General features: G+C 52.0%; 1 protein-coding gene across 1 annotated transcript; it reads left to right on the top strand.

Moving 5' to 3' along the window:
• Positions 1 to 155: 155 nt before the first annotated feature.
• Positions 156 to 22,287, top strand: AIF1L (allograft inflammatory factor 1 like). Its single transcript, XM_037797831.1, has 6 exons — positions 156 to 317; positions 533 to 594; positions 11,304 to 11,370; positions 13,918 to 13,959; positions 16,640 to 16,802; positions 19,307 to 22,287. Exons 1-6 carry the CDS (start codon positions 287 to 289, stop codon positions 19,392 to 19,394), a joined length of 453 nt encoding a protein of 150 aa, XP_037653759.1. The 5' UTR covers positions 156 to 286; the 3' UTR covers positions 19,395 to 22,287.
• Positions 22,288 to 23,007: the final 720 nt, after the last annotated feature.

Genomic DNA, 23,007 nt, shown 5'->3' with positions numbered 1-23,007 from the left:
GCTGTGCATTTTCCGGGTCCTCCAGCAGAGGGGCTTGCGGGCGGCCTCGGCGTCCCGCATAATAGGCGCTTTGATGCCTGCGGCCCCGGAGGCAGCACAGAGGGGAGGGGAGGGGAGGGGAGGGAGGAGGTGTGTCCGGCTCCGGCCGCCCCGCGCGGTCCCTCCGCCCCTAGGTCCCGCCACCACACACAGCCGGAGCTCGGACCAGGCGCCTGGCCCTCCTCCTCGCCCTTCGTCGCCCCTGTCGCCACCGCGAAGCCGGGAGCCGGCGGGAACCCAGCTCATCATGTCGGTCGCGCTCAGCAACAGGTTCCAAGGTAGACGCCGCTGTCTCTCGCTGTCCCGCGTCCCCGGCACCCGCCGAGCGCGCGGTGGCCCTGCCCCGCGCCCTCGCCCGCTGTTTCCCGCCCCCGGACACCTAGGCGTCCCGGGCGGACCGCGGGGTCCGCAGCGCGCGGGAACCCGGCGAGGGCCGGGGGCGCGCTGTCCCGGGAGGCCCCAGCTTCCCGGCCCGCCTCTTTGTTTCCTCCAGGAGGGAAGGCGTTCGGCTTGCTCAAAGCCCGGCAGGAGAGGAGGCTGGCGGAGATCAACCGGGTAAGCGCGCGGCGCCCGCCTTCACTTTTAAGCCCTGCAGCCGCGGGCAGCTTCGCGAGTGGCTGGAGCCTGCGCGACGCTCCGGGCGTGGAACCTGCCGGCTCGCGTCCTCTGCTCCAGCGCCCTGCGGGTCCCAGCTCCGTCCGCGAGGCTGGGCCTGGAGCAAATACACTGCATCCCTTTCCTCCCGCGGCCCCCCGTTCCCCGCCCCCTCCCCCCACCCCGCGGACTTCCCCCGGTTTCTTCCCCCCACTCCCGCCTCTTCGTCTCCGGCACAGGTAGGTTCCCCCACCCCCCAGCTCAGGTCCGGGCATCTCGGGTTGCAAGTAGTTACTCTCAAAGGAGGGAGGTGGGGCCGGCCGTGGGCTCCCCGGACACCGACTTGGGACGAGCCCACAGAGATTTGACGCTGGAAGGGACCCCCGAGGTCTCTGAACAAAGCCGGGTTTTACAGCCGGGCGAGGGAAAAGAGGCCCAGAGAGGCAAGGTGGTTGCATGGAGATAGCACAGCAAGTCCGTGACAGACGGCTGTTAGAACCCAGGGCTCCGCACCCCCAGGCCAGTGCTCTCTCCACTGTAGCACATAGGCTCCTGGTGGAAACAGCCTCCTGCCAACCCCCATAGCCCACACATCTGTTTTTTCATCCCAGTTTTTAGGAGAGGTTCCCTCAGGAGGTCGATTAGGTCTTGTTAGTGTTGGAAGGGATCGCTGGCCCTGGTGGGTTTGTTTGAAGAAGTCCTTCTGGCTGTTGCCAGGCACACAATGGGTGCTCCACAATCGTTTGCTTAATGACCATGGAGATTCTAGCAGAAAAAGTAAAGTGGTGGGGCCTGCCTGGATTGGCCCAGCCTCAAAGGCAGCCACCAGTTGGTGGCTTTAGAGTTCCACAGACCTGAGCTTGGAGCTGGTCTCCATCATTTACCACTTCTGTGTTCCTCAGCCAGGGGCCTCTCGCTGAGAAGCCCGGTTTCCGCCACTGGGATTGAGGATGACAGTACCTTTCTCTGAGGGTTGCTGAGAATGCTAAACGAGAGAAGGCATGTATCATGCTGGGTACAGTGCCCGGCACGTGGGAAGACCTCTGCTGATGGTGTTAGAACTATTTCCTTGGACAGTGATGTCTCCCAGTTTCCTTCGTACCTGGCTGCTGAGGCAGGCCCACTGAAGTAAGGCTGGCATTCCCCCTGCTGCCTCCCTTGGCCCCTGGGCACCCAGAGCCTGAGCTTGGCTCTGAGCCCCAAAGCGGGAAGCTGGAGCGGTCAGCAGAGCTCTGTGGAGGCTGTGCTGAGGTGGGTCCAGGACATGGGGCAGGGTTGTAGAATTTCCTCTTGCCAGGGGCTTGCAGTCTTGAGTTCCTCCCTGATTTTCTTGGACTGCCTAGAACAAGACAGCTGGTCTGTTTTCCTTCCGCTGGCTGCAGGGGTCCCGTGGAGTGCTCTGGGGACGCCAGGGTTCCTCCAGGTAATCTTTTGCTCCCTCACTGCCATCCTCTTGGTGCCATCTTGAGGACAGCTGTAAGGTGGGCTGGACATCTAAGGCGGTCTAGGCTTGCTGGGCTTCCTCCCGGTTCACTCTGTGGTCTTGGCTGTTCTTGCCCTCTGGACAGGAGCCTGGGACCCTGACCTTATACAGCCCCCTGGGCCACTTGGCTGGGCGGTTTCCGAGCTGGCTGAATGCACCCACAGCCAGTGGGACCTGGAGCCAGAGACAGCTGGAGATGGGGATGAGGTGACCATAGTTGCACAGGCCAGAAGAGCTGAGTGTGTGTAGGACTTTCTGGGCCAATCCTGCCCTTGGGGAGGCAGAGAGGGGGTGGCTGTGGGGGGGGGCTACAGGGTTGTTTTGAGAAGTGGACTGGCTCGGCTCAGTACGGGGAGGAGCTGTGGCTCTCAGAGTCTGATCTGAACAGTACCTTTGGTTTAGGGAAACTGAGGGAACCCGATCAGAGTGGAGGCTGTGGACTAACCGCATCAGGACACCAGGGCCCAGAGAGGGCAAGCAGCTGGCCCAAGGCCACACAGGAGCCAGTGATACAGCTTGCAACTGAATGTCCTTTCCCCTCCCTGTGATACTGCTCTGAGAACAGCCATGGGAGCCCAGGCTGCCCAAGGGCTGGTGGGGCCCAGGGTCTGGGCCCTTGGAAGAAGGAGGCTCTAGGATCGAACCAGACCACTTCCCATCCCAGGTGTGGTCAGTGTGGCCCTACCAGAGTTTAGAGTCATGAATAGAGTCAGGGCAACTCACCAGCTCTGTGACCTTGGACTAGCCACGTCACCTCTCTGAACTCCCTTTCAAAAAAAAAAAAAAAATAATTGTCATTGGGTTGTCGTGATTTTTCAGGGAAATGCCTATATCAAGCACCTAGGAGAGTTGCCTGCTGTTGTGATGATCGTTTATTTATTGGAAGCTTAAAGGTGCGGGGAGTGGAAGCCTGGGGTCTGAGATTTGCCTTGGCTCAGCTTGGGCCAGATCCTTTAATCTGGCAGAGCCTTAGTCTTCCCCCACCTGAAATGGGAGCAGTGACCCCTGCCCTGGCCCCGCTCAGATTTCCTACAACAAGCAGCACTTGGCAGAGTCTGGAGGAGTTGCTCTGTTCGAGGCCCTGAGTCTGCTTCCCCCATGGCCTTGGCCACAGAGTCCCTGGAGTAGGCAGTTTTCAGAAGGGACTATGTTGGCAGCCAGTGACCTGGGTGGAAGCAGGACCATTGCTCTTGGGACAGGACTTCAAGGCTCGCTCCCTGACAGGTGGTCGCATGGGGGGCTGCTGCGCCCGGCAGCTTAGGCACTTGGCTGGCAGCTCTGGGGGCTTCTCTGGGACAGTACCCCAGTTCCCTTTGGGGCCTTTCTCCTCCCTAGCGGCAGGCCATAGGGCAGCAGGGCTTTAGCTATTGTTATTATAAGGGATTCAAGAGTAAAAATAGAAGGAGACTTAGAGGATCTGGTGGAGGAAGGGAAGAGGGTGGAGCTGTATGAAAATGCATGCTTTTTTTGGTTTCTTTGGTGTTTGCTATTATTTTCTGAGCAGCTACATGATGGGCATGATCTCATTCAATCCCCACTCTAGCCCTATCAAATAGGTACTATTTTTCAGCAAACAAGCAAAAAAGATTCAGCAGGTTTGAGGAAATTGCTTGAGCTTGAACAGCTACAATTCAAACCCAGCCCGTTCTCTGTTCCAACCTCTAAGCTTGACTGGGTCTCCTCTGTGAGTGCCCCCCCCCACCCCTGCGCACCGCTTGCATGCCCTGTGTGTGTGTTTGTGTGTGTCTCTGTGTGTGTGTGTTTGTGTGTGTCTCTGTATGTGTGTGTTCGTGCGCATTATCAGCGCTACTGGAGCGGTCAGGCCCGGCACGCGCCTCCCACATCCCCCACATAGCTGACATTCCCCGCGCCCTGATGGCATGGTGGGTGACCCTGGGACAGCCAGGCCTGGCCTTATATGGCAATGGGAGACATTTTCTCCAGCTTCCCACAGAGAAGGAGAGAAGCGATGGGGCTGGGTAGACTGCCCCTCAGAGAGCCCCTGCGTTGGGGACTGAGCAGGAGGGGCCCAGACGATGGTGAGGGTTACAGCTTGAATGGCCAGAGGCCGGGCTCTTGAACAAAATCCTGTGAGCAGTGCCCAGCACTTGACATGCTCATCTCACTGAAGCCTCTCAACATCCTGCTCATCTAGAGAGATCCCCAGTGACCTGCAAACTTCTTCATGGGACAAGGGTTATTATGACTCCCATTCTAGAGGTGAGGAAACTGGGACACGGATAGGTGAAGTCATGCCCAAGGTCACCCAGCCAGGAAATGGCAGAGACGGAATTCAAACCAGATCTTTCTGACTCCACACCCTGCCTGTGGCCTGTCCTGGGCCTTGTAGCCGTGGTCTAGCTGTGACACAGCCCTCGCTTGCTTACGTGAATAAGGATCTCTGGCTACTCTCCCAGCATCCCAGCCTCCTGGGTCAAAGGAAGGACACTCACCATTCCCTGTGGCATTTAGGTGCCAAATGGTTATTTTGGAACCCATGTGCCATCTTTCCTGGGAAGAGAGCTGGGCACAGCAGTCGGGTATGTCCCCTGCTCTTCACCCAGCAATAGGGGACTGCTGAGATCTGACCCAAGCCATTATGCAGGTGTCCCTCTTTTCCTGTGTACCTGCCAGTACCACTCTGTCTGTGCCCAGGTAAATGTGCTCAGTTGGCATCACTGGGCACCCGTTTCTCTTGCTCTTACTTAATATATTATAAGGGAGATGGTGATAAGCAGCCATGTGAGCCTCCGAGGATTCGGTGTCCCCACAGGTCTGGCCAGGGGTGACCTTGGTGTGGCCCTGTCACAGGAAGCAGGAGATGGAATTTCTGCAGAGTCTGCTTCATTTGTGTAGTTGGTGGGGCGTTTTTCTTTAGCTGCCCTGTCTGTTGGCGAGAACACAGTGTCCAGACGAGGCCCCAGAGCTGTGGTGGGGAATGTGAGCCTGCTGTCCTTAACGTGGGTGCATGTTACAGGCTCCTGCTACACACCAGGCACCAGGCTGGGCATTTGTGGCTTGGTCCTGGCCCTTTAAGAGCTTACAGGCTGCGTCAGAGGCCTCACAGCCGGGCATTGAGGTTCTCACCTAGGGCTTGAGCCACCAGCTCCTTGCATGGCCTCCAAGATGGTGATATCTGTCTGCCTCAAAATTCTGCTGCAGCTGATACATAAAGGCAAGCCAGGAGAGCCAGGAGCAAGCCTCCATCAGCAGGTGCTGGAGGTACCAACCCGGAAAGAGAGTCAAGTCGGGGAGCAGCAGCAGGTGGCAGGAACCTGGAGGCCGGGGGCACAGCAGGGGCCACCCATCTCTGATGGACCTCCCCCTTGTCTGGGAACTTTTGGAAGTAGCCCTTCCTGGGCATGAGCACTTGGACAGAGCTTCTGGGGGAATTTGGATGTGCATCAGAGGTTGTAGATGACCAAGAGAGCCACCAGCAAGCAGGTGCATCTGTGGGCGCAGTGCCCTGGGACTGAGATGGGAATGCTCTGTCCTGTGCCCGTGTGGGAGGCCCATCGCTGCGAGGTTAGCCAGGAGTTCAGGAACCACAGTGAAGCTTGCCCTTGATGAGGGATGGCCAGAGGGTCAAGCCTCACCAGGAGGACTTGTGGCACAATGTGGGGCAGAGAGAGTTGTGGGTGGGTCTCTTCCATGTCCTTCACCTGCACATATTTGTCTCTTGGTGTGACTTGGTTTGGGTGATCTGAATAGATAATGATCATTGCTAACATTCAGTAAGTGTGCTAGGAACCAGACTCTTGATATATTAGCCCTTCGAATCCTCACAACAACCCAATGAGGAGGTTCTATCATGATGATCCCATTTTAGAGATGAGAAAACAGGCCCAGAGTGATAATGCAAGTTGCTCAGGGTAATAGGGCTAGTAAGTGGTTGAGCTGGGATGTGAACCAAGGCAGTCTGAGTCAGCCCCTTTCCCCCAATCCTTCCGCCCAGCCCTCCATTCTGCACGTTCTGTGCCCAGGATGTTTACGTGGGGCTTCCAGCCACTGTGGCTTTAGGCAAGAACTTTATTCCCTGGAGCCTTGGTTTCCTCAGCTATTAAACAAGGAGGGCAGGCGGGATGCTCTGAGGACTCCCTTCCAGGTTCTGTGACTGGGCGGATGTCTTAGCAGCTCTGCCACCTTCCCAAGCCTCATCCACAGACACTCTGACCCTCGAGGACTGCCTGCAGGGCTCAAGACTTCTTGTTTTCCACGTGCAGGCTCCTGCATTTCCTGGCTCTTTGCCAGGTACTGACCAGGCCACCGAGACCAGACTTGTCTTTCTGTGATTCAATAGTCGCTCTCTTCTCAGAGCTCAGGGGCACCTCCTACATGGGGGAACCCCAGCAGCAGTTTCTTCAGCTGGAAAAACTTGTCTTTTGGGATGGTGGGTTGGAGGAGGAGAGGGAGGTAGGACATAAGAGTAAACCATCACCTCCCCTTCCCAGGGGGCTATAGAGTGGGTCCCAGACCTCTGGAACACCCTCCTTGCTACATCTGCCCAAAAGGAAAGGTAACTCCCAGTATTGACTTTCTTTGCCCAGAAATCTGTGGCCAGGCTATTAGTCTGGGGCAGGGAGGGAGCTGGGATGGTGAAAAGGGAGCAGACCTTGAATTGTTAAGGCTTTGTGGTCTTCAGCAAGTTGAACAACCTTTCTGGGCCTCAGTTGTCCCACCTGTGAGATGGGGATACCCAGAAAGGGGAAAGAGAAATCATTACTGGCCTAAGTCGGGGATGGGGAGAGTGCTTTTCCTTCCTAATTTATGTAATAGTTGAAGGTCTGATCATACTGATATAAATGTTAAAAAAAAATAATAAATAGGTAACATCTATTTGGTATTTATTAAGTAGCAGGCACTGTATTAAGCACTTTACATATATTTACTTATACACTGTAGTTCTCAGGACAATCCTGTGAAGTTGATAGGATATTTTTGTCCTTTCTCGTTTGCACGTGAGGAAACTGAAGCACAGGCAAATGAAGTAATTTTCACATGGCTACTAAGTGGATTTGAACTCAGGCAGTCTGGCTCCAGTGTGCCCTCTTTTTGCTTCTTTTGTTTTTCTTCCAAGCATCTGGGGTGACTTCTACCTCTGTTTCCTCCTTCAGTGGACCCAGGGCCTGGGCAGCCGGGGTTCCTGGAGTCTGGCTGTGCCCCAAGCTGGGCATGGGTGTGCAGGGAGGATCCCTGCAGGGAGGATGCTGCAGGCTGTGCATGAGCAGGAACCAAGAATCCAAAGCTTGGAGGTGGGGGCTGGCAGCTGAGCCAATGCAACTCTAGTTTCTGCTGCCTGCCAGCCTCCTCCTGCCACCCACACTCCCTGCCAAGGGCAGGGTCAGCACAGCTGCCCTAAACCCAGGGCCTGAGAGGGCTGCTTACCCACGCATGAATGGGTCAGCTGCTTCTCCCTCCCCTGCTTACCAGTGGCTCGAGCATTTGTCATTTTTGGCTTTGAGGAAGAATGTGAGTTCAATCGCCGGGTTCCCTCCAGTGTCTGTGACACTCGTGCTTGCATCTTGGCAAAACTGCCTGACCATTTCAGGGGTGAGTTTGGAGAAAGTAACTCTGGGCTGTATGGGGGGCTGAACAAGCAGGCTTCTTCATTCGTTCAACCAATGTTTATTCAGTACCTACTATATGCTGGACCCTGCCAGGTGCTAGGCAAGCTGTGGGACACTAGATGGTAAATCTAGAACCTGTGCCTGAGAACGTGCCTCCTCCAGCATCTTCCTAGCACTCACTTCCTCGAGTTATTTCTACACCTCGGCTCCGTGCTGGAACGTTCAGGAGCAGCATCTGCTGTGGGATTCAGTCCCAGCTTGGCTACTTTCTAGCTGTGCTTCTTTGGGCAAGCTTTTATCTTCCCTGTCTCAAGTCATTGTCTTATCCCCATTTATTGAGTGGCTGCTATGTGGAGCTACATTCTAGCAGGCGGACGTAGACAATGGACAATCAGCTTTATAAGTAATGACATTGCAAATTACATTAGGAGGGGATTCATCCTATGGGGAAAAAAGGAAAAGCAGAGCACGGTAAGGTGATTGAAGGGGTTTGGGGAGGTGGGATTGGCCTCATTGAGCAAAGGCTTGAAGGAAGCGAGGGAGAGAATCACACAGATATTTGGAGGAAGAGTGCTGTAGGCCCGGAGCACTGATAGAGCCAAGATCCTAAAATAGGAGCCTGCCTGGCATGTGGGAGGCACAGGAAGGAGGCCAGGGTGGCTGGGACACCCACTTTAGGGATGGGGTGGAAAAGGGAGACACAAATAAAATAGTATGTTAGAGGGTGATAATGCAAAGGAGAAAATTGGCTTCATTGGTGAAATGGCAATAATCCTAGACACCCCCTGCTGTGATGACTCATTGGGGAAACCACTGTGAGAGCCTGGCCTATGGGAGCCCTTATTAGCCACTCCTGCAGTTGATCCTGCTGTTGCCGACCCTTGCTCTCAGTCGCTGCCTGGTTGTTTTGTGTTCGTGTGTGATTCATCCCTAAGGCCAGGGACCCTGTCCTTCTCTTTGAACCCCGGCTGCCTGCAGAGTAGATCCATAGGGGTGGGTGGTACAGGCTTCCATACAGCTTCAGGGCTGGTGCAGGATTTCTGGGACACCCGAACGTTGGAGCTGGGAGGGGCTCTCCAAATCCCTTTCCAGAGGTTTCCAGATGCAGGGCCTTGCCTGGGGCTCCGCGCCTCCCCCCAGAGTGTTTCCGGTTTCTTGGTTAAATGAAGGGAGCATAGCGAGTTGAACCTAAGCTAAATGGATTTGATTTTAAATTCTGAGATATGTACTTCCTACTTCTATGAAATGTCCTTTTCTGAACTCATGGCAATAGTCAATGGTAATTGTTTAAAAAGTCTGTACTTGGCAAAATAAAAACTTGGCAGCCCTATATTACCACCCCACTCTTACCTCCACCCCCACTTTTGGGGAAATGTTTCTTGTGTGCAGTACCCCAAAGTCTGGAAACCACTGACCCAATTTGTCCCTTCTTTGGACAGATACGGTATCTGTGGCCCCAGGAGGTGTTTGGTTTGCTCAGGGTCACAGACGAGTTAATTGTCCTACTTTGGGTCAGAGAATGGGGAAGGAGGTGGAGCAGTGGAGAAGGCTACGAGAGGGCCAGGAAGCCCTGGACAAAGCCAGCCTGGAGGAGGGCAGCCTCTGAGGCCGCAGAAGGATCCAGCTCCAGTGGGTAGAAGCAGGGCCATGCCCCCCGTGAGGCAGTGGCTGACCCAGCTGCACCCCTGGGCCCTGGGGCTGCAGCTGCAGGAGGACATGGGCCCTGAAGTCCAAGAGACCCAGGTTCCAAACCAACCCTGCCACTTCCACGGCTGTCTGGGGACCCTACACATGTTATTGAACTGCTCGTTCTCATGTTCTCACCTATAAAATCGGAGTAGTAGCAGTGGTGAGGATTTAATCATTCATTAACACAGTACCTGTCACAGTCGATCTTTTACCAAAAGCAAGGTGGCAGTCAGATTTCCCGCCACCAGTGAGGGAAGCCACATGGGAATGTGAGTTTCTCCTATTCTGTCAAAGGGTGTTGAGTGAATCTGCTTCATATTTATAGCCATACCCATAGCTAATTGATAGCTGATGTGCTGAGCTCACTGCTAAGTGCTCCCAGTGGATCATCCCCATGGGGGGCAGGTATCCAAGGTGGTGGGTACTATTGTGTCCATTTCACAGCTAGTAAGTGTAGGACTGAGATAAGCCTAGATTGTTTAATGGTTATTTAGGTTCTTGTCGTCTCCCTATTCTGCTTGAAGCTTTTTGGGCAATTACAACAAAAGGCTGGGCAGTGCCAAGAAAGGTAGTCAATTCCCTGTCCTAGGAGATATCTAAGTATAGACTTGGTCACCATTTAGTGGGATATGGTAGATGGAGTTTAGAAACAGATAACATTTAACATTCTTTTAAACATGGACTCTGTAATTTTAGGATAGGGACCTTATCTTTTTCACCTTGGTCTCACCCTCTCCCTTGCTGCTTCACACAGTGCAGTGAACACTGTAGTCCCTCAAAAAAATGTCAAATGAATGATGGAGAAGTGATGCCCATGTCCGGTCTGTTCAGTATCAAAGAGAGGAAGGTCCAGAGAAGAGGGAGTTTGCAGGATGGGATGGGAATACAGCCTCTGCTTCCCCCTTTGAATACAGGTTCTAGGGCTGCTTGAAGATGAGCAACAAGGCGTGTGGGATACCTGGTGCTGTGCTGGTGCAGAGCAGGTGCCCATTATGGGTAACTTTTTGTTTTAAGGCTGGACACTTGGATGAATGCCTATGATCTGCCCATCTTTAAGTGTTGGAGTTAAGGGTGCAGACTCTAAATGAGATGGAGCCAAGTTGAAGTTCTGTCTGTGTGAGCCTCTGTTTCCTCATCTGTAAAATGGGTGTAATAATAGTAGCTACCTCTTGGAGCTACTGGGAGATTAGAAAAGAGAATGTGGGCAAGGTGCTGAGCACAATTCTTCATCCTGGAGGCTCCTATTAGTGGCCCCCAGACCCTGCCCATGTGGTTCTCTCCAAGCATCTGAGAAGAAGGAGGGTCAGGGATTGAAGCCCCATTTTACAGGTAAGGAAAGAGGTGAGAGGGTAAGTGACCTCCCAAACATTGCACAGTCATTTTCTGGCTAGTGCAGAGACTAATAATGACAGCTACTGTTACACATACTACATCACCAAGTCTTACATGAACATCTTATTTGAATCTCTTACACACCCAGGAAGGAGCTATAATAATTATCCTCATTTGGCAGATAAGATGACAGAGGTACAGAGGGGTGAGTTGATTGGCTCAGGATCTCATACTAAAAAGCTAATGATGGAACCAGGTGGCTTGTCTTTGGAGCTCACAGCTTCACGGATCCTGGAGCAAGAGTGCTCAGGGAAGAGGCCTAGGTCCCCACACCCTTAATTCAGTTGCTGATTAAAGGGTTCTTAGTCTTCTGGAACAAACCTTGGGTCCCACCCCAAGCTGCTGGGCAGAACTTCCTCCCCACAGGGTGGACTGGGCAGATCTGCCTCCGAGGGTTGACAGGCAGCCAGGACAAACACTGGAGCCTCCTGCCTGGCCCGGCCAAGTCCGGCCACCCGGTAGAGAGGAGGCACCCGGGCTACTGTTGGTGAGTTCTGCCCACTGACCCCTCATTCAGTACTGCCCTCTCGCCTCTCTAGGAGTTTCTTTGTGACCAGAAGTACAGCGATGAAGAGAACCTGCCAGAAAAGCTCGCAGCCTTCAAGGGTAAGCTGGAGCTGGCTGTCCTGCCATCCCAGGAGAGCTGGGTTGGCCTCTCTGCCCCACACAACATGACACTACCCCTTATTCTCACAAGGCTGGGCTGCAGCCCTATGTCATCCAGAACGCCTCTTCCTGGCTGGCTGCAAAACAGGGGTCCCCTGCAAGGTGGAGGCAGGCCCCTTCCCCTGCGGGCCCCAGCCCGCCCCTGCCTCTCTTTCTCCCCTGGTTGCCTGGCAAGGCCCAGGTTGGCTCCTGTCCGCCGCTGCCCAGGCCCGGCTCGCTCCGGAGGCCCCAGCACACAATCAGCCCTTTGTGAGCCGCCCTTGTCTCTCCCCCTCCACGGTGGAGCGTCTCGGGAGCCCCTGTGGAGAATGGACGTTTGTGTCACCACAGTAGGGCAGGGGGGCAGAGTTTCTGCCCATTGAATCCCGGCAGCACGGGATGAAAAGAAAACAGGGTCCGGGAGCCGCATGGGGAGAGGGGCGGCATAAAGGTCTCTCTGTTTGGGGCCCTGGCACTTGGTTCTCAGCCAGTGGCCCAAAAGGAGAGGAGCCATGCACATAAGGAGTGGGGGTGGGGGACAGACCCACCTTTCCTGGCCAGGCAGAGGGAGCCTTGGGCTTGCTAGAGGACCCATGATGGACATCCCTGAGACCAGATCTCTCCTCTAACGTCTTGGCAATGTGGGCATCCTTCCTGCTCCAAGGCAAAGGACCTGCCAGGTGCTCCTCAAATAGCTCACAGCTTAGTTGGGAGGCAAGACATCTATGGCATGTGTTGAGCATCAACCAGGGGTGATTGTTAGTTCCCTGAATTGCCCCAACACACCCAGGAGGTAGATTGTGTGATTGCTAAGTTACAGATGGCTCAGAGAGGTAGGGTCATTTGCCTAAAGTCACACAGCCTCACCCATGGCAGAGTTGGGATTTGAACCCATGTAAGTCTAAATCCAAAGTCCCTGCTTTTAACCCTTCTTTATGCTGTGAAACTTTTTATATTAAAAAAGAAAAGAAATAGAAAAAAAGATACCTCATCCCTGCCCCCATCCCAGCCACCTAGAGGAGAGCTGTGCAAAAGAGGAGCAGGCTATTCCCCTCTCTCTTGATACTGGTGGGGTCACTCTTCAGAGGCGGCTCTCAAAGGAGGGATGGTGGTTCTGGGGTGTCTAATAACCACTCTCTTGTCTTGATAGGGGTATAGGACTGTGTTGGTCCAGATGGACTGGAGCCACAGGAAGGGGCTCTGGAAGGAAAGGGACTGTAGTAGTCTTCAAATCATTCACACATTTGATCTCCAGATGGGCACTTACTAGGTCCCAGGCTCCATTCCAGTCCTGGGGATACAGCAGTGAACACAAGAAGGTCCCTGCCCAAAGGAGCTTGTGTTCTGGTGGAGGAAGCAGATGGTAAACAGAGCAAGGAAATAGAAAGTATATCAGATGGTAGTAAGCACTTTGGTGAGAAGTGAACCAGGTACGGAGGTCAGGAGTGCTCGGAATGGGGAGGGGGTGCCTCTTTAGAAAAGGTGGCGGGGAGTGTTGAAGGGGGTGTCCATCGATGATGGGAATACCTGGGATGTGCATTCCAAGCAGAGGGCCAACAGGTGCAAAGCCCCAAGCAGGAGCAGGTGCGGAGTGTGCCGGGAACTGCAAGGCCCCTGCGTGGACTGGAGGGGATGATGGGAGAGGCGCCCAAGAGGGGGAGGGCAGACGTGCCTGAGGATCACGGGAGGCCTCGCAGGCCACTCTCAGGACTTTGACTTTCTCACCCTGGCTGCATAGTGCAGAATAGACCATGTGGGACCACCTGCTCTTCCGTGGAATGGGTGTCTTGCCCACACAGACACACACTGCCCTTGCTGGAAAATACTGAGCTCATGCCTCTGTGTTGTCCTCCCTTGCTATCAGAGGCTTCCCTGACTCCTTGGCCAGGGATTTTTAACTTTGTAGTAATCTGTAGGTGAGGTTTGCCGGGAGGGTGTGCATACCCTGGAAAATGTATGTACTATTTTGTGGGCAAGGGCAGGTCCAGGAGCATTTCTCCCGACAGAGTCTCAGTGGTGTCCATGATGCCCCAAAAGGTTCATGACCACAGTGGCTCTTAAATCAGTTCCCTCCCCTGGCTGCCCATCAGAATCACCCGGGACACCTTGAAAATTCATTGATACCTGGTCCCACTCTGCCCTTCCCAAGCCTTCTCACTCCGAATCTCCAGGGCCTGGAACCTATGTAGTCACTTCCCAGCCAATTTGGGTGCAGACTACACTGGTGGAGACCCAGATGGAAGCTGCTGGATGACCCTCCTTGTACGAGAGTCAGACTTGCCCCCTTGATGCCTTTACTTCACAGCGCCTGTGTGAGTGTGGGGAGGGGGGTACCAGAGGCCACGGCTGAGCCAACAGCCTTCATGTCATCTGCACCCTTGTGGAGTCAGGGTGACGGTGTGAACTCCCCAAGGACCCTACCGGTCTCCCTCAAGGGAAGTCACTGGGTCCCTGCAGGGAATGACCCTGCTTCATAACTAACACAAGTGTTTGCTCTGTGCTTTCCAGAGAAGTATATGGAGTTTGACCTGAACAATGAAGGCGAGATTGGTGAGTGAGGTCTTGAGGAATGTGTCTAGGGGGTGTCAGGTGTGGGTAGAGTGTGGGAGGGTCTGGAGAGCCCCATTGACTCACCTGTGTGGGTGGGGGGCATGGGGCCATCTGTGAGTGTGACAAACACATGCTGAAGCTCCCTGATGTGCCACAGGCCAGCCAAACCAGACTTGAGCCCTTCTGCCTTCTGCCCTGGTCCCCTGCACATTCCTCTCTAGGCTGTTGCCTCTCAGGTCCCCCCATGTTTCCCTGCCCAGCCTGCAGCCTCCCGCCCCAGGTGCATCAGACACTCAGGTTAGAGGGCGCCGGGCCCTGTCCAGAACTGGAGACACTCAGGCCACCCCAGTGTGGACAGGCAGTTGACCCCTGACCCAGAAGATGTCACTTCCCTTGTCTCCAAGCATGCCCTTCCATTTGTATGGTGCCCTAGAGTTGACAGGGTGCTTTCCCCTCCAACAGACCCATATAACATCCTGCTGTCCAGGCACTGGGGGTGACAGAGGCTGCTATAACAAATAACTACCACAGACTGGCTGGTTTAAACAACAGGAACTTGACATCTCACAGTTTTGGTAGCTAGAGGTGCAACATCACGGTGTTGGCAGGACCATGCATTCTCTGAACTCTGTCGTATCCTGGTGGCAGCTTGCCGGCAGTCCATACTCAAGCTCTGCCTGTCACATGGCTGTATTTCTCTCTGTCTGTCTCCTACTGACTGTGTCCAAATTTCCTCTGCTTACAAGAACACCAGTCATACTGGATTAAGGCCCACCCTAATTGTTTGGCCTCATCGTAACTAATCACATCTTCAAAGACCCTATTTACAAATGGGTTCACATCCGCAGGACTGGGGGTTAGGACTTGAACATTTCTTTGGGGGAGACGTGATTCAATCCTTAACACTTCTGTTCTGATTTTCACCAATATCTCTGTGATGTGGTCAGGGATGGTTTAGTTATCCCCATTTTACAGATAAGGAAACTGAGACTCAGGCGAAATAACTTGTTAAGTGGCAGATTCAGGGCCCAGATCCCAGCCTTTGGTTTCTTGAGTGGATTCTCCATCCTCTGTTTCACCCTGTACTTCCAGTGTCACTTCTGCCACCACTGTTTCTACTTCCCTTTTCCCTCTGCCCTCCCTCTTTTCTTTTCCCTTTTGAGAGTTTTAATCCTTTTTTTTTTTTAAGAAAAAAAAAATTTTCTGATTATCCAATGAATACATTTTCATTATAAAAAGACAAAAACAAATCACCCACAATCCCATATCCCAGAAATAGCAGCTATAAACATTTCAGTTGATATCCTTCCACTCATTTCTAATCACAAATCTTCAAATGCTATTTTATAAATCATTTAAGAACCTCCTTTTTAAAACTTACATTGTAAGTATTGTAACATATTATTACCTTTCTTCTGAAATATAATTAATGGCAACATAATGTTCCACTGTAGGAATGTTCTATAATTTATTTGTCCGCCTTGGTATTCAGCATTTAGATGTTTTCCAGTTTTAACTATTATTGATAATTCTGTGAAGAACATCTTTGTACATGAATCTTTGTCCACATCACTAATTATTTCTTTAGAGTGAATCCCAGGAATTAGATATTCTGGGTCAAAGACTTTTGAAGCTTCTTGCCAATTTGCCTTCTAGAAAGGTCGTGCCAACTTAGAGTCTGGCCAGCAGCAAGTTCTTCCTGAAGAACGCTGCCTGGCTTTCTTGGAAATGTCGTGGACATCCTGGCACCTAGGGGTCTGGCACCAGTCCTGCCTGCCCTGCCTCTCTGGTGGGTGCTGGCTGCACCGCTCTCCACAGCCCTAAGAGCAGCCCCCACCCCCACCCCCAATCCCACCATCCCTTGCTGATCCATTGTTCACTGAAGAACAATCTGAAGGAAATTGCCTCAGATCTTGGCGGGAGCAGGGAGCTGAGAGGCGGCAACTCCTGGGGTGTAGTGAGTTTTAGGTGCCTCCCTTGTTTTTCTTGAATTTTGTTATTTTGTCAGTTTTCCTGCCCTGCAGGATACTTTTGACCCCCTCTCCCTTCCAGCCCAGGTGGAGCCCTAGGACTGTAGTGGGGGAAATGGCAGGTGGGGAGAAGCTGCTGTACCACTGCCCTGGGGAGTGGCTTTCAGCGCCTGGGGTCAGGCTGACTTCCTCAGCCCACCTCGCTGGGCAGTGACTTCTCGGGTAACAGGAGGCAATGGGCACAAGGCTCGCCATAACCACAGAGAGCAGCAGAGATAACAAAGTAAAAAACTAATGGCTCCTGTGACTAAGCCCCTGCTCCCATGCATTGTCTCTCTGAACGACCACGTCAACCCATTTTATAAATGACGGGAGTAGGGATTCAGAGAGGTTAAGTGATTTGCCCCCCATACCACATCCAGGAATGGCAGAGCTAGATTCCAACCCAGGTCTGACTCTAGAAGCCCACGCCTTAAACGCTAGCCAATACTTCTTCCAAAGAGAGCAATGCATATGTGATGGGCTCATTCTCCCTGAAGGAGAAATACAATATGCAGTCACTGGCTGCAGAGGCCAGGGAGGGGATCTCCCAGCCTAGCTTCTCAGGGCAGGGTTGGGGGGCAGTCCCAGAGTGGAGCTTTCCCCAGCTTTCCCACTCAGTCCCAGCAGTCTGGCTGCGCTTAATGCACCTACCTTTCCTCTTCTGGCAGACCTGATGTCTTTAAAGAGGATGATGGAGAAGCTTGGGGTCCCCAAGACCCACCTGGAGATGAAGAAGATGATCTCAGAGGTGACAGGTGGGGTCAGCGACACCATCTCCTACCGAGACTTTGTGAATATGATGCTGGGGAAACGGTCAGCTGTTCTTAAGCTGTGAGTACCTCCCTTGTCTTTCCTGCTAACTTCGAAAGCAAAGTCATTCTGTGTCTAGAGGCCCCAGGCTTGGGGCACCTCCGCCGTTCTTCATTTTGTGACCTGCCAGGCAAGGTACATAGTCTTGCTGGACTTCAGTGTCTTTATCTCTCAGATGAAAGTTAGATGGGATCACACATGAAAGCAGCAACTGAAATCATGATGATGATGATGAGCCTACCATTGAAACTTTCAGAGCCTCAGGTTCCTCATTTATAAAGTGACTCTAATACCCCAGGGAGTTGTCTTGAGCATAATATAGACTTAAGACCTGGCTCTCAAGGGAGGTAGAGTTCAAACCTTGAAGCTGTCACCTGTGACTGATATGATCCTGGGCAAGTTACCTTAGGTCTCCCAGCTTGGTTTCTTCATCTGTAAAATAGGGAGCCTAGTAAATATCCTCCACGAAGTTTTGTCCTGAAGGTTAATGAGGTAACACATATGAAGCTTTCAACCCAGTGCCTGACTAAAGATAAATACCTAAGAAACGGTAGCCAAACTTGCACATGGGAGGTACTTTCCCATGAAGAGGAACAGAGAAATTCCCTGAAGAAGTCTCATAATCATTTGTTAGAGCTGAAAAGGACACTCACTTGGCTTTTATGAAATCAATTGCATTTTTTTTTTTTGAGGCCTGAGGCTTGAGGAGGCAAATGAACCTGCTCATGAGCCCACAGTTCAGTCTGGCCAGAGCTTTTAGTGTGGGGTGGGTTGGGGCAAGGGGCGTGGTGGGAAAAACCACCGGGGTCAGATCACAGCCAGGTAGTAGCAATGACAGTGAAAATGCTCTCAAAATGAAACCTAATGTTTTGTGAAGGTTTACTATATCGGGCGTTAGTCTAAACTTTGACTCTACATTTATCATTTATTAATTCAGCAAATATTTATTGAGCACCAGGAATTGTTCTAGTCCCTGGCCTCATGGGAGTTACATTCTAGTGACAGGAGACAGAGGGCAGTAATAATAATAATAATAATAATAATAAATCGATTGTGATGGTGTACCACAAAGAAAGGGTCTCACTGAACAGGTAACATCTGACCAGGGCCCTGAGCAAGGGAGGTACGAGCTGTGTGAAGATCTGGGAGAAAAGCAATCCAGGCAGAGGACACTGCAAGTGCAAAGGCCCTGAGGCAGGATGGTGCTTATAAGCTCAAGGAACAGCATGGAGGCCAGTGTGGCTGGAGTGCAGTGAGCAAGGGCATGAGGCCACAGAGGTGGGTGGGTGCCAGGTCATGTGGGGCCTTGGAGGCCATGGTCGGACTTAGGATTTTTTAATAGTGAGGGATGCCAGTAGAGGATTCTGAGCTGGGGGTTGGCTTTTGAAGGGCCCTCTCTGGCTGCTGCAGGGGTGAGAGTAGAAGTAGGGAGTCCTGTAGGAGGCTCGTGTGCTCGTCCAGATGAGAGGTGAGGCCACTTGGCCTGGAGAGGCTGCAGTAGACATGGACAGGAACCGTTTGAACTGGGATTGACTTGGGAGGTAGAGCTGGAAGGATTTGCTTTTAAGGCCTGGATTGAGGTGTAAAGGAAAATGCGGGGTCAGATGATTCTAAGGTCTGGGGTCTGAGGAACTGGTGAGTGATGATGCCTCTTGCTGAGAGGGAGGAATAGGTGGGGAAGGGGGGAATTAAGAATTCAGTTTTAGATGTGTTAAATTGAAAATGTCCATTAGACAGTCAAAGGGAGAAGTGGAGGAGGGAGCTGGATATGCAAGTCTGGAATCAGAGATAAGACATTTGCAGACTTTCCGACTTAGGTGCAATTTAAAGCCAAAGGGTTGGAAGAGACCACCCAGGGAGAGCCTACAGATGGTGCAGAGCAGAGGGTAAGGGCACTGACCCTTAGAACAGCTCCAGGAGGTAAGCACTTTTGGCATCCCCACCTATAGGTGGAAAAGCTGAGGATCAGAGAGGTTGAGTGTCTTGCTTGAGTCACCCACTGGGATATAGTGGGGCTGGACTGGAATTCTCTCGGAACCCCTACCCTGTGCTCCCAGACTTTACTCTAAGAGCAGTGGGGAGGTTTGTGAAGATTTGAAGGGTTTTTGAAGAGTTTCACATAGGGCATTGGCAGGGTCAGGTTTGTATTTACAAACTCTCTCTTGAGCAGAGCCACAGCCCAGCCGTGCTCCACCCATGCCAGGCAGTGTGTGCAAGGGAAGGGGCATGGCCTAGAAGTCAGAGAGGTCTGGTGTCTCATCCTGCCTCTGCCTTGGACTACTTGTGTGATTCTGAGAAGTCACAGCAAGACCTTGCACCTCAGTTTTCTCCTCTGCAAAATGGGACTAGTGGCACCTTCCATGTAGCCGCTGCCCTGGGCTTCCTTCCGTGAGGATTCTAGTGGAAAACGACTGCAAATGCATTCTGTTGAGGACCCTGCAGACCTGAGAGCTGGGATGATCTTTTCCTGGATGGGAGGAGTCCTAATCTTCTTTTGTTTTGTTTTTTTCTCATCCTCCAACCAGAGTCATGATGTTTGAAGGAAAAGCCAACGAGAGCAGCCCCAAGCCAGCTGGTCCCCCTCCAGAGAGAGACATTGCCAGTCTGCCCTGAGGACCCCTGCTGGACCTGGACCTGCCCTGCCCTACCCTTTCCAGCTGCCCCACCCCTGTTCCTCCCCCCAGATCTCCCTGGCCTTCTTGACTCATTGTGATTTGTCTTGTTTGTTTGGTCGTTGTGGGTTGGTTGGTTTGTTTTTTATGGGACAGAATCAGCGATCTTTTTGTAAAGCACAAATTATCTGCCTTAAAGGGGCTTTGATGGGGGGGATCCTGAGCCTTCTCTCCCCTCTCCTGTGCAGAAGGGCTGACATCCAACCCAAAATTGTAAGGGATGGGGACAGGGCAGTGATGCTGGGAGCCTTTGTTCCCCATCTTTGGAGCTGGCACTCTCTGTCTTTCCAGGTCTCTGAGCCAACCCCAGGCTTGCTGGCCTGGCATTGGTGAGGATCCCAGTTCACTTTCCGAAGGCCCTGGAGAAGGGACAAAGCTGCAGGCCCTCATTAGGGTTCCTTCAGACAGCCCTGTGGTTACAGTGTTCTTAGGTTAGCCTGACCTCTAGGACACTGGCCTCTCAGTGCCCCATCATCCCAGCCGATCTCCCCTCAGTCTGTGCCTCTTCTCATCCTCAGTGAGGGTCCTCAAAGAGGTGATGGAAGGAGTGAAGGAGAGGGGTTTGGCAGTTTGAGCCCTTTGAAGAAGGTACCAGAAAGAACCCCTCTGGCCTTGCCCCCAAGCAGTAGCCACACTTATATCAACAGCTTTGGGGGAGGGTGCAGCATCACTGGCCCTTGCTGGGGCAGGAAAGGGCTTCAGAAAGAGAAGTGAGGCCAGGGGCTTTGGGGGAGGGGGTCAGCTCAGCCTAATCCCACCTTTGAGGGAGGATGCTATATAGGATAAGAGAATGAACAATAAAATACTCATGGCAAAAAGTCTGCCCCACAACTAAGCCAAGAGCTGAGAAATTGAAGGTTGCTTTTCTGATCTCAAATCTGCTTGAAACTTGACTACTTCCCTGATTTGCCTTCCCACCCTACTCACACCATTCATTTACTCATTCATTCACTCATTCATCCAACAGATATTTATTGACCACCTATTATAAGCTTTAAGTCCTCCCATTTTATCCTGACATGCTGTGTTCACTGTCTCTCTAACTCCTCTCTCTTTCCAAATCACCCAAAACCTTGAGCTTGGAAATTCGATTAGGGGCGTCTGTGTCCTGTTTTATGGACTCACAGGATTTAAGAATCCAACTCATCTTGTAGTTAGCTGAGCCAGTCCTCTTGTTTCACAAGTGAGTAAACTGTGGCGGTCCATAAGGACTAAGTGCCTTGCCCCAAGTCAGGGAGTTAATTTGGAGATGGTCTCCTGATTCCCTGCCTGTGCCTCATGTCTGCCTCAGTTAGGGAAGAAAACAAGGGAAGGGGCAGGTAGGGGTGGTCTCCTAGGTCAATGCTTGGGTAAGGCTTCTCTTCTCTGAAGGCCCTATGTGAGGACTAACACTCCCCAGCACCTCAGAGTCAGCGTCAGAGTTTGCATAAAGACCAGATTGGCCTCTGCAGTTCTGCATTCTGCGGAGCTTCCTGGCCGAGTCTTGGAGAACTGCTTCTCAGAACTCACACAGATAAGTGTCAGACTTGTCCCCTTCTGGGCTGAGCAAGTGCTTCAGCCTTGACCCCTCTTGTGTCCTGGAGTCCTTTACTCCTTCCTGTGCAGGACTTAGACATACTCATTCATTTAACATGTTTATTAAGTACCTGCTATGGGCCAAGAACTGAGAATCCAGCAGTGAAATAGGATGGACTCACAGAAGTTAGAGTTTAGAGTCAGACGCAGATGATGATGAATAAGATGATGTTAGGCAAGGGGTGAGGGTGGGAAATAGAGGGGTGGCTGCCCTGTAATAGTGGGGTGCCTAGCCAGGCCTAAGACTGGGCAAGAGTCTTGGAGAAGCCTTTGCAAAACCTTAAGTGGAAAGATCTGGGGGCTGTTGGAGGTTGGACTCCTTGCAGGCTCCTAAGTGACGATAATCAAGGGTCCAAGGTGCTGCCCCCACACCTTGAGGGGGTAAAGCATGTGGAGGTTTGAGAAATGGCCAGGTTGGATTAGTCTGCTGGTCTCAACCAGTTTAGGAGCAAGACTATTTGGTCATGACTGGCTGATCTTCAGCCTAAGAAACTGCTTCAAATGCATAGGCCTAGTTGAATATTAAACCCCAGCAAAACATTTGTCCCTGTAAATGTAAAATCCTACTCCCCACATACTCCCTGGCTTTTTCTGTTTCCCATGAGATCATTAGATTAGTAACTGCCTGTCCTCACCCTTCCCACTACCTCTCCTCTCTGGGACAGGCTGGGACCTTTGAACAAGGTAAAGCCTCCCTTGACTACCCATTATATTCAGTGTTCCTGTTCCTTACTCAGAGAGGAAGATAGAAACAACCTGACTTATTTCAGTGGGTTCCATAGATTACACGACCATAGGAAGCCTCCTTATGGAAGGAGAGCAAGCAGGTGTGTCCCTGGCTCCTGGAAAGGGTGGGAAAGAGGGTTCTCTTATTGGATGGGGGATATCCTGGGAAACCTCACCAGTTCCTTTACCACTTCTTTGAACCCAATCCTTGAGGGGAGAGGGTCTCAAGAGTGGTCCCTGGGAAAGGGGATCTGTATGTATTCCAGGTTGTGGCTATTAGCTCTAGGACTCTTACTTCTCTTGGTAAGGGCTCAGCTTGAGACCTCAGCTGTCTTATTTCTAAAAGACCAAATCTAACTGTAATGTAACCAGCAACTTGGGGACTGCCAATTATGGTTTAGTCTCTATGACTCAAAAGGAAGGAGTTTGTCGGGCAAATTCAAGCGGATGAAGTATGTGTGCGTGTGTGCATGTGAGTGTGTGTGGTGTGGGAATATCATTTCTACAGATTGGGAATAAACCAGACAAACTTATCAACGTCTTGACTGGTGTGTTTTGGGGACGCTTCCTGAGCTCGGCAAATTCACATCGAATGAATGTGTCCTACATGCCAGGCTATGTTAAGCTCTGAATTTCATTTACTTCTGAGGACAAGGCCATGAGATAAGGTCAATTATTGTTATCCTTGATTTACAAATGAGAAGCAGGCTCACAGTAAAAACAGTTAAGTGGCAGAACATACTCCCTGGGGAGTGTGGGCTCCAAGTTAAGAATAGCTGTCCTAGAGCATTTATAATGTAATTCCACTACAGAAACTTCTATATAGGTCTATGTAATGATTATCAGCATATCCAGATAATCTGAACTCTAATCCTGCCTCCACCATTTTCTGACTGAGGGTCACTGGGGAATTTTCTTATCTTCCTTGTGTTTCAGTTACCTCATCAGTTAAATGGCAATAATAATCCCTAGGGGGCTAGGATGTCTCAAGCATTAGATGAGGTAACTCATCGGAAGTGTTTTGTACAAAACTCGGAACAAATTCTTTTGTGACCAGAAGTGGTTATGGCTCTTGCTCTTGAAATGATTACCTTTAAAGGAGTAAACAAAGCTGGTATTTGGTGCCCTTTAACTGCCGCTTCCAGCCTCTACCCCTAGACACGTAAGGGTCTTCCGTGGGGAGTCGCACCCCACCCACTTCCCGAACCTCTGGCCTCTCCGCCCCGTCCCCGCCTACCAAGTTTCTCAAGCGC

The sequence above is a fragment of the Choloepus didactylus genome, chromosome 10 (assembly GCF_015220235.1).
Source record: "Choloepus didactylus isolate mChoDid1 chromosome 10, mChoDid1.pri, whole genome shotgun sequence".
In the NCBI taxonomy this organism is placed as follows: Eukaryota; Metazoa; Chordata; class Mammalia; order Pilosa; family Megalonychidae; genus Choloepus; species Choloepus didactylus.
Note: the sequence above shows the minus strand (reverse complement) of the source record. Positions and strands in the feature narration are given on the sequence as shown.

Bases quoted from the DNA above. Each gene is read 5' to 3' on its own strand.
- AIF1L (XM_037797831.1), top strand. From the start codon at position 287: ATGTCGGTCGCGCTCAGCAACAGGTTCCAAG. The intron at 595-11,303 runs GTAAGCGCGCGG...TCGCCTCTCTAG, and splicing joins GGCTGGCGGAGATCAACCGG to GAGTTTCTTTGTGACCAGAA. The intron at 16,803-19,306 runs GTGAGTACCTCC...TCCTCCAACCAG, and splicing joins CGGTCAGCTGTTCTTAAGCT to AGTCATGATGTTTGAAGGAA.